The following is a 15,294-nucleotide window of genomic DNA, read 5'->3' on the forward strand; positions in this document are numbered from 1 at the left end:
GTAATAATTTCTAAAAATTACAACTAAAATTACAACTTCTAAAATTCAATTATTTTTTCTAATTTTCAACTAAATTTATTCATCTCTGAATCAATTATTATTGTTTAATAATTTTCCGAAAGTTTTTCGAGAATTCAATTATCTAAATAGAAAAATTCAATTTTTTATAATAATTCTAACTGTAACTGTTCTTTTTTTAAAAGTTAATAAAATAAACTAATTTCAAAAAATCATGATAAAGAAATTCTTAAAATTAATTTTTTAAACATTTTTTTAAATAGTTTTCGAAAATTAATAGTTTTTCAATGAAAAACTGGAAAAATATCCAAACAATTGAAATTTGATAAAATCTCTTAGAAATAATTAAAATTTGGTAAAATCGTTTAAATTTAATTAAATCTCTTAAAAATAATTGAAATTTGTGTAAAATCTTCTAAAATTAATAGAAATTTACTCAAATCTTTTGAAAATAATTAAATTTTTAAAAAAATGTCAAAGAAATGAAATTTTTAAAGAATTTTAATTTAAAAAGGTCCAAGATAATTGAATCTTAAAAAATTACGATAAAATTACGAATTAGTTTTTTTTTAATATTTTAATGGCAATTTTTCGAGAATAATTAAATTTCTTAAAAGATTTTTTCTATAATTTAGAGAAAAAATAATTAATTTTATGAAGAATTTCAATTAAAATTTTTCAAAATGATTGTTTTCTCCAAAATGTTAAAAATAATTATTGTAAAAAATTGTATTGTATTGTATTTTTTATTAAAATTGTTGAGAATGCAATTATTTACAAAATTTTCTATTAAAATTCTTCTGATTGTCAATAATTGTAATTGAAATATTTGCAAAAAAAAAATCAATTCCTTTTGATTAAATTTTACAAAATTTCAATTATTCAAAATCTTTTTAATTTTATATTTCGAAAATTTAATTGGAAAAATTATTCAAAAATAATTTTTGGGAAGGCGATTGTTAAACAACTATCGTTAAATAAATACAGTGAAAAAAAAATTTATTTGATACAAATAACCGATTAATTTAATATTATGATATATTTAATTGAATCAAATAATATTTATTGGGGTCAATTAAATGGTATTTGCTTTAAATACTGAAATTATTGGTTCTAATAAATATTGTTTGATTCAAATGAATAATTAATTGATAATAGTCAATTAATCGGTTATTTGAATCAAATAAAATTTTTTTTTCAATTTCTGTAGATAGAAATCGAAATAATTTGCAGTTTATACTAAAAATGTAGTACTTTCTTTCGCAATATTTGAAAAAAGGCGAAAAAGTCGCAAATTTTGCAAATAAGTCGAAAAAAGTCGCAGATTTTTGAAAATAATTAAAAAAAGTAGAAAAAAAAAGTGAATTTCCAAGGCCTGAAAATATATTCAATCCTGTTAACCTGGTTCAATAAACTACATATTGTCGATGTAATAAAATGCAGATTGGCAAATTTTGGCGAATAAACCCTCGCGGCGCACACTCTTCATTATTATGGCTTTCGCTTTTATATTTCACGAATATAGTTATATGAATAAAACATTACCTCGAAAAAAAATCAGAATATTCTTCAATATATTATAAATTCGAACAGAAGTTCTTGTACCTTCAAATAAATTATTATAATAATGTAATTAATAATATTATTAAGACTCCAACATGCGTTGAATAATTGAGAAATTCCCCTGTGTTCCCTTGTTAGTCGAATATTGTTTATATGGTTAAACTTTTTTTTTATTTCGAGCAGAGTGATATTACATAATAAATAAATATGACATGTAACCCCTGTCATATGAATTCACAATATATGTCAATTAATGTGGGCGTGTCGATATGCCAAATTCAACAAGTCGATATTATATATGCCTATATGTAATGTCTGCAGCTAATTTTGAAACATATTCATGCCTCATTGGAGGCGAGTGGCGAGTTTCAATCTCTCATAATTTAATAATCATATTTTACAATTTCAAATTACATCTCAAGTAGGCGGATTCCTTAATTGAATTAACCATTTGTCGGTTTTTCTTCTATTCGTTAATAATTCTTTTCAGTACACTATTGATTGTTAGACATTATAATTAATTGTTGATAATTAATCATTTGTTATTGGATATATTATTATTAATATCCATCTCCAAAATTCATTTATTCTCAAAAATTCTTGAAAAAATTTAATTATTTAGAAAAATAACAAAATACTTCAAAGGTATTCAATTACTTCTATAAATAGTAAAATTTGCAAAAATTCAATTATTTTTAATACAACTTTATAATAACATTTCATGAAAAATTCAATTAAAAAAAAGTTATTAATAACATTTTTTTAAAGAATCCATTTAGTATCTAAAATTTTATTAAATTCTTCGAAACACTTCAATTGCTTTTATAAATAGTAAAATTCATCGCAAAGAATTAAATTATTTTCCATAAATAATAAAATTATTCTCAAGAATTAAATTATTTTCCATAAATGATAAAATTCTTCTCAAGAATTCAATTATTTTCAAAAAATTTTAATAAAATTCAAGAATTAAATGTTTAATTTCAATTATAAAGAAAGACGATTATTGTAAAAACTTGAAAGAAATTGTTCACATAAAATTCAATTACTTTGAAAACTAACAATTAAAATTATTTTGAAAAACTCTGCATTATTTTAAAGAAACTCGAAAGCAATTCTTCAAAACAATTTAATTAAAATTATGAGAAATTTTCATAAAATTCTCCCAAACTCAATTATTTTTATAAATAATAGAATTCTTTGGTAAAATTCAATTATTTAAAAAAAATTAATAATAGTTCTTCGTATGAAATAATTCAATTTTTGAAAATTTAAAAAAAATTCGTTGCAAGAGTTCAATTTTTTAAAAAACTTTTTTATTTAAAAGTTTCAATAAAATTTGTTATCCTTTAGGATGTTGTTCAGTAACATTTTAGCATCAATCTAGATTGTTTATAGTTTATAAAAATCATTAAAATTGAAAGGAATTAATTTAAACTTCTTTTTATGACAATTTTGGTCTTCTGATGATTTCCGGCTGTGGTTACAAATATTCAAAAGTGTTTAAAAGTTGCAAGAAAATTTTTTATCCTTCAAAATGTTGTTCAGCAACATCCTAGCATCAATATAGATTGTTCACAGTCTATAAAAGTAATTAAAATTAAAAGCAAATTAATTTAAACTTCTTTTTAAGACAATTTTCATCTTCTGCTGGTTTCCCACTGCGGTTACAAATATTTAAAAGGGTTTATATGAATATATGAATAACTTTTTATAAATATGGTAAAAGTGATTGAATCTTGGGTAAATCAATGTATTTTTAAATACCCTACAAGATAGTTATAATAGTTTAATAGTTAAACAAACATTTTTAAACAAAAAAGTTGAGAAAATATTATTTTGCTCAATTTTTGGTTTTTAAAATATCAATAATTTCAAAATTTATTATCAAAAGGACAAAAGAAAACAATACAAATAAATAATTTAATGTTTTTTATTTTTATGTAATAATAATAAAAATTAATAATAAATAATCCTTTGACAATTTATTACCAAATTGAAATTATTAAAATAATAACAAAAAAAAGAAATAAAATTCTAGATGATTGCTTTTTCGATAATTAATTAAAAAAAAGAAGAAAGACAAGAAAAAAATTTTTTAAATTGAATAAAAAATGAAGAAAAAAATGAAGAAAAACAGAATGATAAAATATGGTGAATCTCCTGAAAAATGTTTGTGGCTTAAGATGGTCGCAAATAAGATTCATAAATAAAGCTCATTCTCCCTTTATATATATGAGAGACTACTATTTATTTACAAAGAGGCAATGTAACAGGAGAAATAATTTTTAATTTATAGTGAAAGAGGGTGGTTAGATATTTACAAGGCGGTGTAGATTAAAGATAGTGCAATATATACAAAAATAAAGAGTGTGTAAGAATTATTTCAAACAAGGGTAGATACCAAACGTAAAGAGGATCGTTAAGAAACTTTGATTATCCTTGCAGGTGAATATCTGTGTCACAAGTCATCTCTTAATGGTGACATTAAATACCTCGTAACGCTCTTTATTAATCGTACAAGTTTTCTTCAAATTTTTTTCTTTTCCTTTTTCTTTTTTTTTCTTCTTTTTTTTAAACTAGAATGTCAATTATACCACAAATTCTCGCTTTACACGCTTGAAATATTATAATTCACATTTCTCGTGTTTAATTATTGGAAATTTTTTTTTTCATAGCGCATTTTTTTCCTAGTTAATTTTTTCTTAATCAATTTTTTCGTAATAAATTTTTTCATAAGAAATTTTTCCACAGTAAATTATTCCATAATAAAATTTTTCCTGTCGAAGATATTTTTCCATGGCGTATTTTTTTCATAGCGTATTTTTTCCATAACATATTTTTACCATAACATTTTTTTTGCAAAACGTATTTTTTCCATAGCGTATTTTTACCAATACGTATTTTTTCTATAGCTTATTTTTTCCATGGCATAATTTTTCCATGGCGTATTTTTTGCCAATGCGTATTTTTTCCATAACGTATTTTTTCCAAATAGTAAAATTATTGTCACAGTATTTTTTATCGTAGAATTCTTCTTTTTATGCAATTTTTCAATTTCTAATTTTTCAGTGTTAAAACTTTATACAAAATTATAAAATTTCACGAGGGAAAATAATTTTCGTTTTATAAAAAAAGAAGTAAAAAAATATTCTTTATTTAAAATCAAATCTTTACGTTTTCAATTTTTTTTTACGATGAAAATTCTCTAATAATTTGCAAAATGAAAAATTAATGAAAAATTCTTGTCCGTTTATATTGAAATAAATAAATAAACCAAAAAGAAAAGTATAAAAATATTTCAAGAAAAATAAAAACATCATTAAAAATTTGATTTTTCTTTTTCTTATCATACAAGGAACATTAAAATACAAGATGTAAAGTTATTCATTTTTTTTTTTTTTTTTTTTGAGAATGTAATTTATAGTTTGTAATTACCGGACTTTAATATATGTCTAGTTTTTTTATTTTTTATTAATGAGAATTGATATTTTTTTACCTGCAAGTGTAATTCCTACTGACAACTGACCTTCTTTGTAAAACAAAAGGTACTCAAGTTGCGCAAAAAAAAAAAAAAGAAAAAACTAAAAATACCCGCTTGTTAAGGTATAGAAACATTTCATATTTAATAAACTTGATCGAAAAGCATAAGTCATAATATACGAGAGAGTGAAATGCCGTTGCGAAATAATATTGTCTCGCAACAGAAAACACTGTCTTTGTCATTCATCTTTTTTAAACAAGATTCAAATGCTTTCATATTGAATGATTAGATTTCATGTATGTGATTTTTATCATTAAATTTAGTCTCTCGAACTCTTATTTAAAATTAAAATCTTTGAATTAACATATTTTAATTTTATTTTTTATAATTAGAAATCAAATTCTTTCGATGGTATTTAATATTTTTTTATCTTATCTAATTGTTTATTACATTAATAATTTATGTAATTATTGAATTTTAATTTTTTAGTGTTAAAAGATTAAATACGAAATTATAAAATTTCCTTTTCTAGGAAACGAGGGAAAATGCTTCATTTAAATTTATTTCGATTCGAAAATTAGAAATTGACAATTTCATTATATTTGATTTATATTATTTTCATTGTTCAAAACTTTTTAATTTTAAATTTATATTTCAAACCTTAAAAACTATATTTTATTAGGTAGATAAATATTTTTTTTATTGAATTTTTATTTATTGAATCGTATAAAAAATTTAAATTATTAAAGCAATAGAAGTTTACAACTTGATTGACTATTTTTTGGTTTGATAAAGAAATTGACGTCAATTTCTTTCAATTTCAGGAAAATGAAATTAAAAAAGAGAAAAAGAAAAAAAAATGAAAATTAACGGATTAATTTTCAATTGGAAGAAAAATGGAGAATTTTTTTAAAAATGGAATTTAATAAAATTATTTAAGTTCTTACAGTTCTGATAAGCATTCAAATGAACAAATTTTATTTATTTCATCTTCAAATTTAAATTTTATTTTTATAATATTGGAAAACGTATCAAAAAACAAATTATAAAAACTCGAAATTAATTTAAATTTTTGGTTTTTATTGAACTCGATAATTTTTGAAATTTTTTATCTCGTCAAAAAATTTCGTTCCTACTTCAGAACATTATGAATCACGTAATTATTTGACGAAAACAGAAATAGAAAGAAAAATTTTGAAGAAATGAAAAATTAAAAATAAATTCTAATTAAAAAAAGAGAAAATTAAAAATGAGTAATAAAAAAAATAGAAAGAGTGAAAAATGACAAATAAATAGTAAAAAAAATCGAAAAAATGAAAAATAGAAATAGGAAAATTATTAAAAAGAATGAAAAATAAAAATGGAAAAAAGGAAAAATAGAAATATCAAAAAAATTAAAAAGAATGAAGAACAAAAATAAAAAAAGAAAGAATGAAAAATAGAAATAGGAAAATATAAAAATTAAAAAATATAAAAAAATAATAAAAAAAAATCGAAAGAGTGCGAAAAAAATAGAAATAGGAAAAAAATTAATAAGAATAAAAACCAGAAATAGAAAATTATTTATGAAAATAATTAAATTCATGACAAGAATTTTATCAAAAAATATTTGAGAATAATTGAATTTCTCTGAAGAATGTTATTATTTATAAAAATAATTGAATTCGTGACAAGAATTTTATCAAAAAATTTGAGAATAATTGAATTTCTCTGATGAATTTTATTATTTATGAAAATAATTGAATTTTTGACAAGAATTTTATTAAAATTTTTGCAAATCCTAATTAAATTCTTTTGAAGAATTTTTTCAATTTTTTTTTTTATTAAAGGAGTTTCTTTAATAATTTTAATTAAAAATTTTGACAATAATTAAATTTTATGAACAATTTCTTTCAAATTTCATTTATTTTAGGAATTTCCTTAAAATATAGAAAATAATTGAATTCTTTCGAAAAATTTTGTTAAAAATTAAAAATAAATTAAATTGTTTCATGAAATATTTTTAAAATTGTATTAAAAATATTTGAAATTTTGCAAAGAATTTTACTATTTATAAGAATAATTGAATTATTACGAAGTTGTTTTTAAAAATTTTAGAAAATAAATTGAATTCTTTTGAAAAATTTTATAAGGAATTAAAAAATAAATTGAATTCTTTCGCGAAGTTTTATTAAAAGATTTTAAAAAATTGAATTTTTGCAAAAAAATTTACTATTTATAAAAATAATTGAATTATCAAGAAGGATTTTTAAAACTTTTAGAAAATAATTGAATTCTTTCGTGAAATTTTATTAAAAGTTTAAAAAAATTTAATTTTTGAAAAGAATTTTACTATTTATAAAAATAATTGAATTATTACGAAAGATTTAAAAAAATTTTTTAAATATTGAATTTTTGCAATAAATTTTACTACTATTTATAAAAATAATTTAATTCTTTCAAAGAATGTTTATGAAAATCATTGAATTATATTTCAATTTTTGAAAATACAAACAATAATAATTAATTATGTACTTAATAAGTGGTTTTTTTTTAATTTTGATTATGAAATTATTCAAAAATTTATATTTAAGAATAACAAATTTTATAATTTGCATAATAATAATAAATTGAATAATAATAAATAATAATAAAGAAGTAAATAAAAAAAATAGAAGAAATGAAAAATAAATGATAAAACACTAAATAAATTAATAAAAAAAATAGAATATTGAATGTCGAATAATAATAAAAATAAGAATAATAATAATAATGATTTTTTTTCCAGCAAATTACAGTAAATTAATGATTTCACGAAAAAAACAATTATTATGTTTCAGTTTTGTGCAGGAATTCGCATCACCTCCAGCCGAAGGAATCACTTTACTGCTCGAGACCCTGAGAGGTGTTCAGTTGGCGCAAGCATCACCACCTTCGGGCCAATCTGGACCACGAGTCGGCACAAGAAGAGCCGCTTTAGATGAGTTGGGATGTGTCGAGTGTTTGGCAGCCTGTGGCGAGAGATGCGCCGATGCTCCCCGACTCTTAGCTCAAGCACAACCGGGTTTATTGGCTCTGGCCGTCTGTCTAACCAGCAGTCTAAACCGGTCCCGAGTTTTGGCACTGCAGGTGAAGCGAGAGAATAAAAAAGAAAACAATATTACAATATAATAACTCTCCGTCTCGAAATTTTAATAACAAAACAAATTTTTCATCATTTTGTCGGTCCAACAATTTTTTTTTGTCCAATTTTTTTGCCAATTTAATTTTCTTTTTTTTTTTTTGTTTTTTACTTTTAAAAATATTTTTATTTTGGATTTTATTATCGAAATGATTTATTTATTGAAATATTGTATTTATTAAAAAATTATTTTTATTGCAATATTATTTTCGGTACAATATTATTTTTATTGCAATTTTTTTTGTTAGAATATTATTTTTATTACCATTTTTTTTTTTTGTTACAATATTATGTATTTTTATTTGGATCTTATTTTTATTACAATATTATTTTTGTCACAATATTATTTTTATTTCGCTCTTATTTTTATTAAAATTTTTTTTATTGCAATATTTTTGTAATTTTCCTTTATGAATAATTAATTTTTGTAATTTTTTCATTTACGAATAATTAATTTTTGTATTTTTTTATTTACGAATAATTAATTTTTCTAATTTTTTTTACGAATAATTAATTTTTCTAATTTACTTGTTTAGAAATAATTAATTTTAATGAGGTTTCTTCCTAGGAGATTGTGATCAATGACTTTTCGATTTTTAATTTGCCTATAGTAAAAGATTTCTTCATTTGGAAAAAAAAATAAAAGTAAATTATAAATTTAGTTTATGTCCAAAACAGTAATTAAGTCGTGACATTTCTGATGGAAATTATATTACAAAACTCCCACAAAGAATTCATATATAGCTTTCAATCTGTTATTTCGGAGAGTTGTAGAACCAGTTTCTATGTTTATGATTACAAACGAGGAAGTAGTTTGGAATAGAGTAATCTCAATATACATTTAGTATTTAAACGAGGTTCTGAACATTTTTTCCATTACCTTTGTTCAAAAAAAAAAAAACTATTCGATTTGGTCAAATTTTTTCAATTCTTTTTTTTTTTATTCAATATTACAATACTTTCGATTCAAATAAAAAAATTCAATACGAATCGTTCAATCTAAATCTGTTTATTAAAATATTAAAATTAAATTTATTATTATTGTTTATTTAAAAAAAAATCTAAATCTACTCGAAAAGGAAAAAAAATAGAAGAAGAAGAGGAAAATAAAGAAGGGAAAAATAGAGAAAGGCAAAATAAAAAAGGAAAAGTGTTTTGTATATAAATAAATAAAATGAGAAATTTTTTTCAGCTGTTAACGAAAGTCTGTCAGTCTCCCGGAGGGCATGCAGCAGTTTCCGAGGCAGTTTCCACTCTGAGGTTGAGATATGCTGAAGGAGGAAGATTTAGGTTCCTCGCTGGAGCTTTATTGGCACCGAGAGCTGCGATGGCTTTAAGAGTCGCTGGAATTTCATTCTTGAATGCCTTTCTCAAATCTGCTCCGCGAACACAAACCAGGCTATATATTCAGGTAGGTATATAATTTATGATCCACCCTGAAAAGTCTTAATCTCCTTAAATCAAAGTTTCAAATCAATCTCGTCGTGAATAAAAAATTCAATTTTTTTCTTCTTCTTTTCTCTGAAATGTCGAGAGAGTCGTTTTGACGCCTCATCAATTTTCTCCGAAACTTCCAAACATTCTCAGAATCCATCAACAAATCTTGATGACTAAAATATCCCTCCCTCCAGAAAGAAAAAAAAAGAAAAAAATTAATAATGAACTGTAATTTATATTCGAATTCCAGACAGAAGCATGCGAAGCAGGTTTGGAGCCTCAAGTACTACAAGAATGGCTAAAGGAAATTGATGGTCACGAGGAAGATGCGTTGGCTGATATTTTACACAAAGAAATTCAAAAGTGGAGCCAAAATTGCGTGGACGTTGAGGCATTGCAGAGACGCGTTACACGCTCCGAGGAGACTTGTCGAATTCTCAGTAAAAAAATCACAATACTCCAGGGACAATTGCAAAAATTACAACTCGAAAAAATGAACAATTATAATAATAGTCAAGAGAGATCGAAAATTATCGACAAGACAAATAATCAAAAGCACTCGTCGAACGCCGAAGACGAGGGTATAAGTTCCTCGGAAAGATCCAGCAGTCCCGAAGAACTAAAACATCGTCAAAACGAAATTGTACCCGACAACGATCAAGAGACGACAATAGACGACGTTATCGAGGAATTGAGAATAATCGTCAAAGACGCCGAGGAAGAATTCGAAGACCAAAATCAAACCAACTTAAAAAAAGTCAATGCTCACAATTCACTGAAAAATGACGAGAAAAAATCAACTTCGATCGAAATAAAAAATTCCCCCCAAAAAAATCAAGTCACTTATTTTGGTTCCGATAAATCGGAGAGAATATCAAGAAAAACGAGTTCTCAAGATTCGGGACATATTTCAAAATCATCAACAGAAAGAGGTGTGAAAATTGTCGTCAGAGGACCCGATGTTGAGGAAGCAATTGTCCCGGCGATATTACATCCACAACCACCGAGAAGAACCACTTCGTGTCTATCAGTTATGTTGGCAGTGAGAAATTGCGATTTAGTCGATGATCACGAGGTCTATAATTCTCACGATGAAGAAATTGAAGAAGAAACACTTGGCGATGGTAGTGATTCATTGTTAAGTGCGTCTAGACTCAAGTATAATGATGGAAAAATTAATTCGAATAATAATTTCGATGCGAGAGTCCCTGGGAATACGGCAATTGTCGATCAGATAAAGGTGAATGAGAATTTTGAAATTTTACGTGAAACGAGAACAAAGAGTGCTTCGGATAAATCGATAATTATTGGCAATAATCATTTAGAATCGAAATCAATTTCAAAGCAGAATAATAGTAATAATAGTCAACAGCAAAATCATCGACATCGAAGCGAAGTGGAGAAGAAGAAATTTTTGAGACGAGCGACGAGTCACGATTTTTTGGAATCGAATAATTCGAGTCCACATTCGAGAAGATCGGGAAGTAGAATTGAGGGGAAAATTCGAAAATTTGAGAGTCTTAATTCATTCGACGAGAGGCAGAGTTTGCAGAATTTTAGTAGGTTCACGGATGGTAATTTAAGGTATTTCTATTTTTATTATGTTTAAATATTATATTTATTTGCTTGTTTATTATTTTTTTTCCTGATTTTGTAAACTTTTTTTTGAAACTTAAAATGAGAAAAAATATTAAACAACAGAATTTCTTTTTGAATATTGATGAAGTTTATGATAAACGATTAAGAAGAGAAATATTTTTCTACTCAAAAAGTAGAATTTTTTTTCTTAAAAATTTTTATAATCAATGTTTCTAAAAAAAACTTTATCAAAAATTACTGAAAAAATATCAAATTTCTATAATTACTACAAAAATTTTTATTTTGGTGTCGAAACAAATTTTTGAATCAGCCGAAAAACTTAAATTCTCTTTGAGCCTTTTTTCATCTTAAAGAGTTTTCTTAATCAGAATAAATTTTAAAACAATACCTTAATTTTTTTTTATTTTCTGTAAATAAGAAGATTTACTTTAAATAATTAAATTCTGGAATAATTTTCTTAAAGTTCTTAATTTTAATCAACTTACAAAAAGTTAAATTGAAACCAATTTGAAATTTTCAAAAGAAATTGAATTTGAAAAGCGGTTTTAAAGATAAATTTTTAAAAATAAAAACTTCTTTGAAAAAAATTCAATTTAGTTGTCTATATTAATAATCGTTTTCGATTTAGAGAAAAAATTTTGCAATTTTGCAATTTTAGAAAATAATTAAATTATCTTGAAGAATTTTATTAAAATTTTTGAAAATAATTAAATTCTTTCTAAGAATTTTATTAAAATGATATTTAAAGTAATTAAATTCTTTCTAGGAATTTCAATAAAATTGTATTGAAAATAATTGAATTTCTGTAAAGAATTTCATTATTTATGAAATGAATTAAATTATCGTAAAGAATTTTTATAGTTGATTTTTCAAAATTTCCATTAAAGAATTTTGAAATTAATTGAATTTTTGTGAAATTGAATTCAATAATCGTTTTCGATTTAAAAAATAAATTTTGTGATACTATTTTTACAAGAAATTTTTGCAAATAATATTAAAATTTTAGAAAATTATTTAATTTTCCATAGAATATTATTAAAATTTTTGAAATTTATTAAATAATTGTTCCTAGGAATTTAATTAAAAATGTATTTAAAATTATTAAATTCTTACTAGGAATTTCAATAAAATTGAATTCAAAGTAATTGAATTCCTGTAAAGAATTTTATTATTTCTAAAAGTAATTGAATTTTCATAAAAGAATTTTTATAGTTAATTTTTCAAAAATTTTTATTATAAAGAATTTTGAAATTAATTTAATTTTTGTGAAATTGAATTTAATAATCGTTTTTCATTTAGAAAATAAATTTTTAGACATTATATTAAAATTTTAGAAAATAATTTAATTTTTCATAAAATATTATAAAAATTTTTGAAATTAATTTATTTCTTTCTTGGAATTTATATAAAACTGTATTTAAAATAATTAAATTCTTAGAAAGAATTTTATCAAAATTTTAGTAAAAAATTGTATTAAAAATAATTAAATTCCTGTGAAGAATTTTATTATTTATGAATAAAATTAAATCTTTGCGAAGAATTTTAATAGTTAATTTTTGAAAATTTTGTATATAAAAGAATTTTGAACTTAATTGAATTGAAAATTATTAAATTTCTTAAAGAATTTCATTCGAGATTTTAAAAAAATCGAATTTTCAAAGAATCGAATTGAATTTTTATAGAGAATCACAATTAAATTTATTCATGTTTTTTAGTATAAAAAACAACTTCGAAGGATCTAAATTGTATTTAAAATAATTTAATTACGGAAGAGTTAAAATTAAATTGTTTTAATTAAATTAAGTAATTTTGAAAAGATTGAAATTAAATTTTTTTTCACATTGAAGTTTCGAAAAATTTTTCTTTAAAAATCTGAAAGAATGGATTTTTAGAATTAATTAATTGAAGTTAATTAAAGTTAATTGAAGTTTTATGAACATGTAATTGAAATTTTTTTAAATAATTGAAATTTTCTGAAATTCTATTAAAAATTTGTAATTTATTTACAAGTTTAAAAATTAATAATAATAATTGAATTTTTGAATAATTTTATTAAAATTTTTAAAATTAATCCAGGGAAATCAAAATAAAATTTTTCTATTTACTCTGAATAGTTATTAAAGAATACGTTCAAAATTTCCAAAGTGTTTAGATTTTGTTTTTGATTTTTAATCTAGTGAATTGTTTCGGAAAATATTTTTCCTTCATTAGAATATTTAGAATTTTTTCAAAATTTCATTTTGGCGTAACTAATTTTGATTCATTACTTTTAATCAATTTGAATATTTATCTGCAGAAAGCGATTTAAAATTTAATTCTTTAGAAGAATTCGCAAAAAATCAGATTGACAGGGAATTTTTATAACCGCCACTTCAGAAATAGAAACAATACGTTTTAAATTCTCAATTTAAATTTGAAATAAAAGTTCGAAAAAAATTTAATGAAAATTTAGAAAATTAAAATGAAAAAGGAATAAAATTCTGTAGAATTCTAAATTTTAAGTTTCAAAAGGAGTGGAAACAACTTTACTCTTTCTTTTTATTAATTAATACTCTCGCTATGTTTCAGTTCATCGAACAATCGACACGCATCGCACGGAAATTTGAATAATCTCAAAATGCGTCGTTCAGAATCATTTCATCACGTGTCACATCCACGAAAGGATCATTGCTCCTCACAAGGTGGCAGTGACAGTGGACTCTTCTACATCACCGATTACGATTTAGAACCTTATACTCCAAAAAAAATCACCGAAGTCGAATCAAAATCACCGAATCTTCTCACAAAATCCCTCGACAGGATAGACGAGGGTCTCGATTCAATGGTCGACATTGTCATAACCGAACAGAAACAACATTGGAACATATTAGGTCAACGTTTCTTCAAGGATAAATCATCGAAAAAAGAAAAATCCACCCATCATCACAATAATATTGAAATAAAAGAGAAGCAAAGGCAAAGATTAAATCCAAGAGAATTGAAGAGCGATGAGCTAAATTACAGTGGCTATTTCGGTGGCAATAAACAATTACGAAACGATGAACTTTACGAGGATCAAAGACAGTGGCATCATCACGACGAGGTGAATGGATCGAGGAAGTTGCAGCATCGTTTGGAATCACCATCCGATGACAAGTCAACGATACCACAATCAAGAACAGGTTCGAGGCATGATTCCTTCAGTTATGAGAAAACAGGCAGCAAGTTCACTGGCAGGCCCAACGAGTCAGGCATTTTTGCCGGAAGGCCATATGACGCTTTTGGTCTCGGGAAAAACCGGTTCAATGCCGGGAAATACTCCGGGAATCATTTGCCCAAGGAGAGTGTCGGTGGGGTGAGAAATTCAACTTCCTCACTTGTCACCAAGCATGGAAAAGTCACTGACATCCTTTCGGGTTTATATTAAAATTATTTCCCATACGTAAAAGGTTCGGTTCGATTCTTATTTTCATCACCATTCTCGATAGAAAAAGGTACCTCAATTTTATTTTATTTTTTTCTTCTTTTACTTTGAATCTTTACAGAAAATTTTTTCTTCTCTTAATTTTTCACATTTGAAATTTTTTCAACTGATGTTGAAAAAAATCATTTTTTTCATCACCAGTTGAAAAAAATTTCAAATGTGAAAAAATCCAACGTTTAAAAAAGAATTTTTCTGGAAAGATTCTCTTGCTCTAAAAATTTCTAAATTTTAATTTAAGTTTTTATTTTTCTCTTTTAATCTTTCCAGAAAATTTCAAGTGTGAAAAAATCCAATATTTAAAAAATAATTTTTTTGGAAAGATTCTCTCACTCTAAAGGTACATATCTAAATTTTAATTTAGTTTTTTTAATTTTCTCTTTGAATCTTTCCAGAAAAAGATTTGTTTAAATAGAGTATTTTCCAGTATTTGATTTAATACACATTTGAAATTTTTTTTTTTTTTAGTAAATTCTTGAAATTAATGTAGAAATTGTTTTACGTGATAATATTAATATATTAATTTCTAAAAATTAAGAATTTCTTTTTTAAATCCAATTTGAAGAAACCGAA

The 15,294-nt window shown here is 23.3% G+C and overlaps 1 protein-coding gene across 3 annotated transcripts in view; it reads left to right on the forward strand.

Annotated features, from left to right (window-relative positions):
• Nucleotides 1–14,823, forward strand: part of LOC122508961 — a 126,366-nt gene extending 111,543 nt beyond the window's left edge. For 2 of the 3 annotated variants that reach the window (XM_043622654.1, XM_043622655.1), the window contains exons 5-8: nucleotides 7,885–8,173; nucleotides 9,418–9,636; nucleotides 9,913–11,246; nucleotides 13,830–14,823. In XM_043622654.1, coding sequence (XP_043478589.1) covers nucleotides 7,885–8,173; nucleotides 9,418–9,636; nucleotides 9,913–11,246; nucleotides 13,830–14,667 — 2,680 coding nt within the window. In that variant the 3' untranslated portion in view covers nucleotides 14,668–14,823. The remainder of the gene's footprint in view (nucleotides 1–7,884; nucleotides 8,174–9,417; nucleotides 9,637–9,912; nucleotides 11,247–13,829) is intronic. The other variant, XM_043622656.1, reaches the window with a different exon arrangement.
• The last annotated feature ends 471 nt before the right edge of the window (nucleotides 14,824–15,294 follow it).

The sequence above is a fragment of the Leptopilina heterotoma genome, unplaced genomic scaffold (assembly GCF_015476425.1).
Source record: "Leptopilina heterotoma isolate Lh14 unplaced genomic scaffold, ASM1547642v1 Lhet_59, whole genome shotgun sequence".
Taxonomy (NCBI): domain Eukaryota; kingdom Metazoa; phylum Arthropoda; class Insecta; order Hymenoptera; family Figitidae; genus Leptopilina; species Leptopilina heterotoma.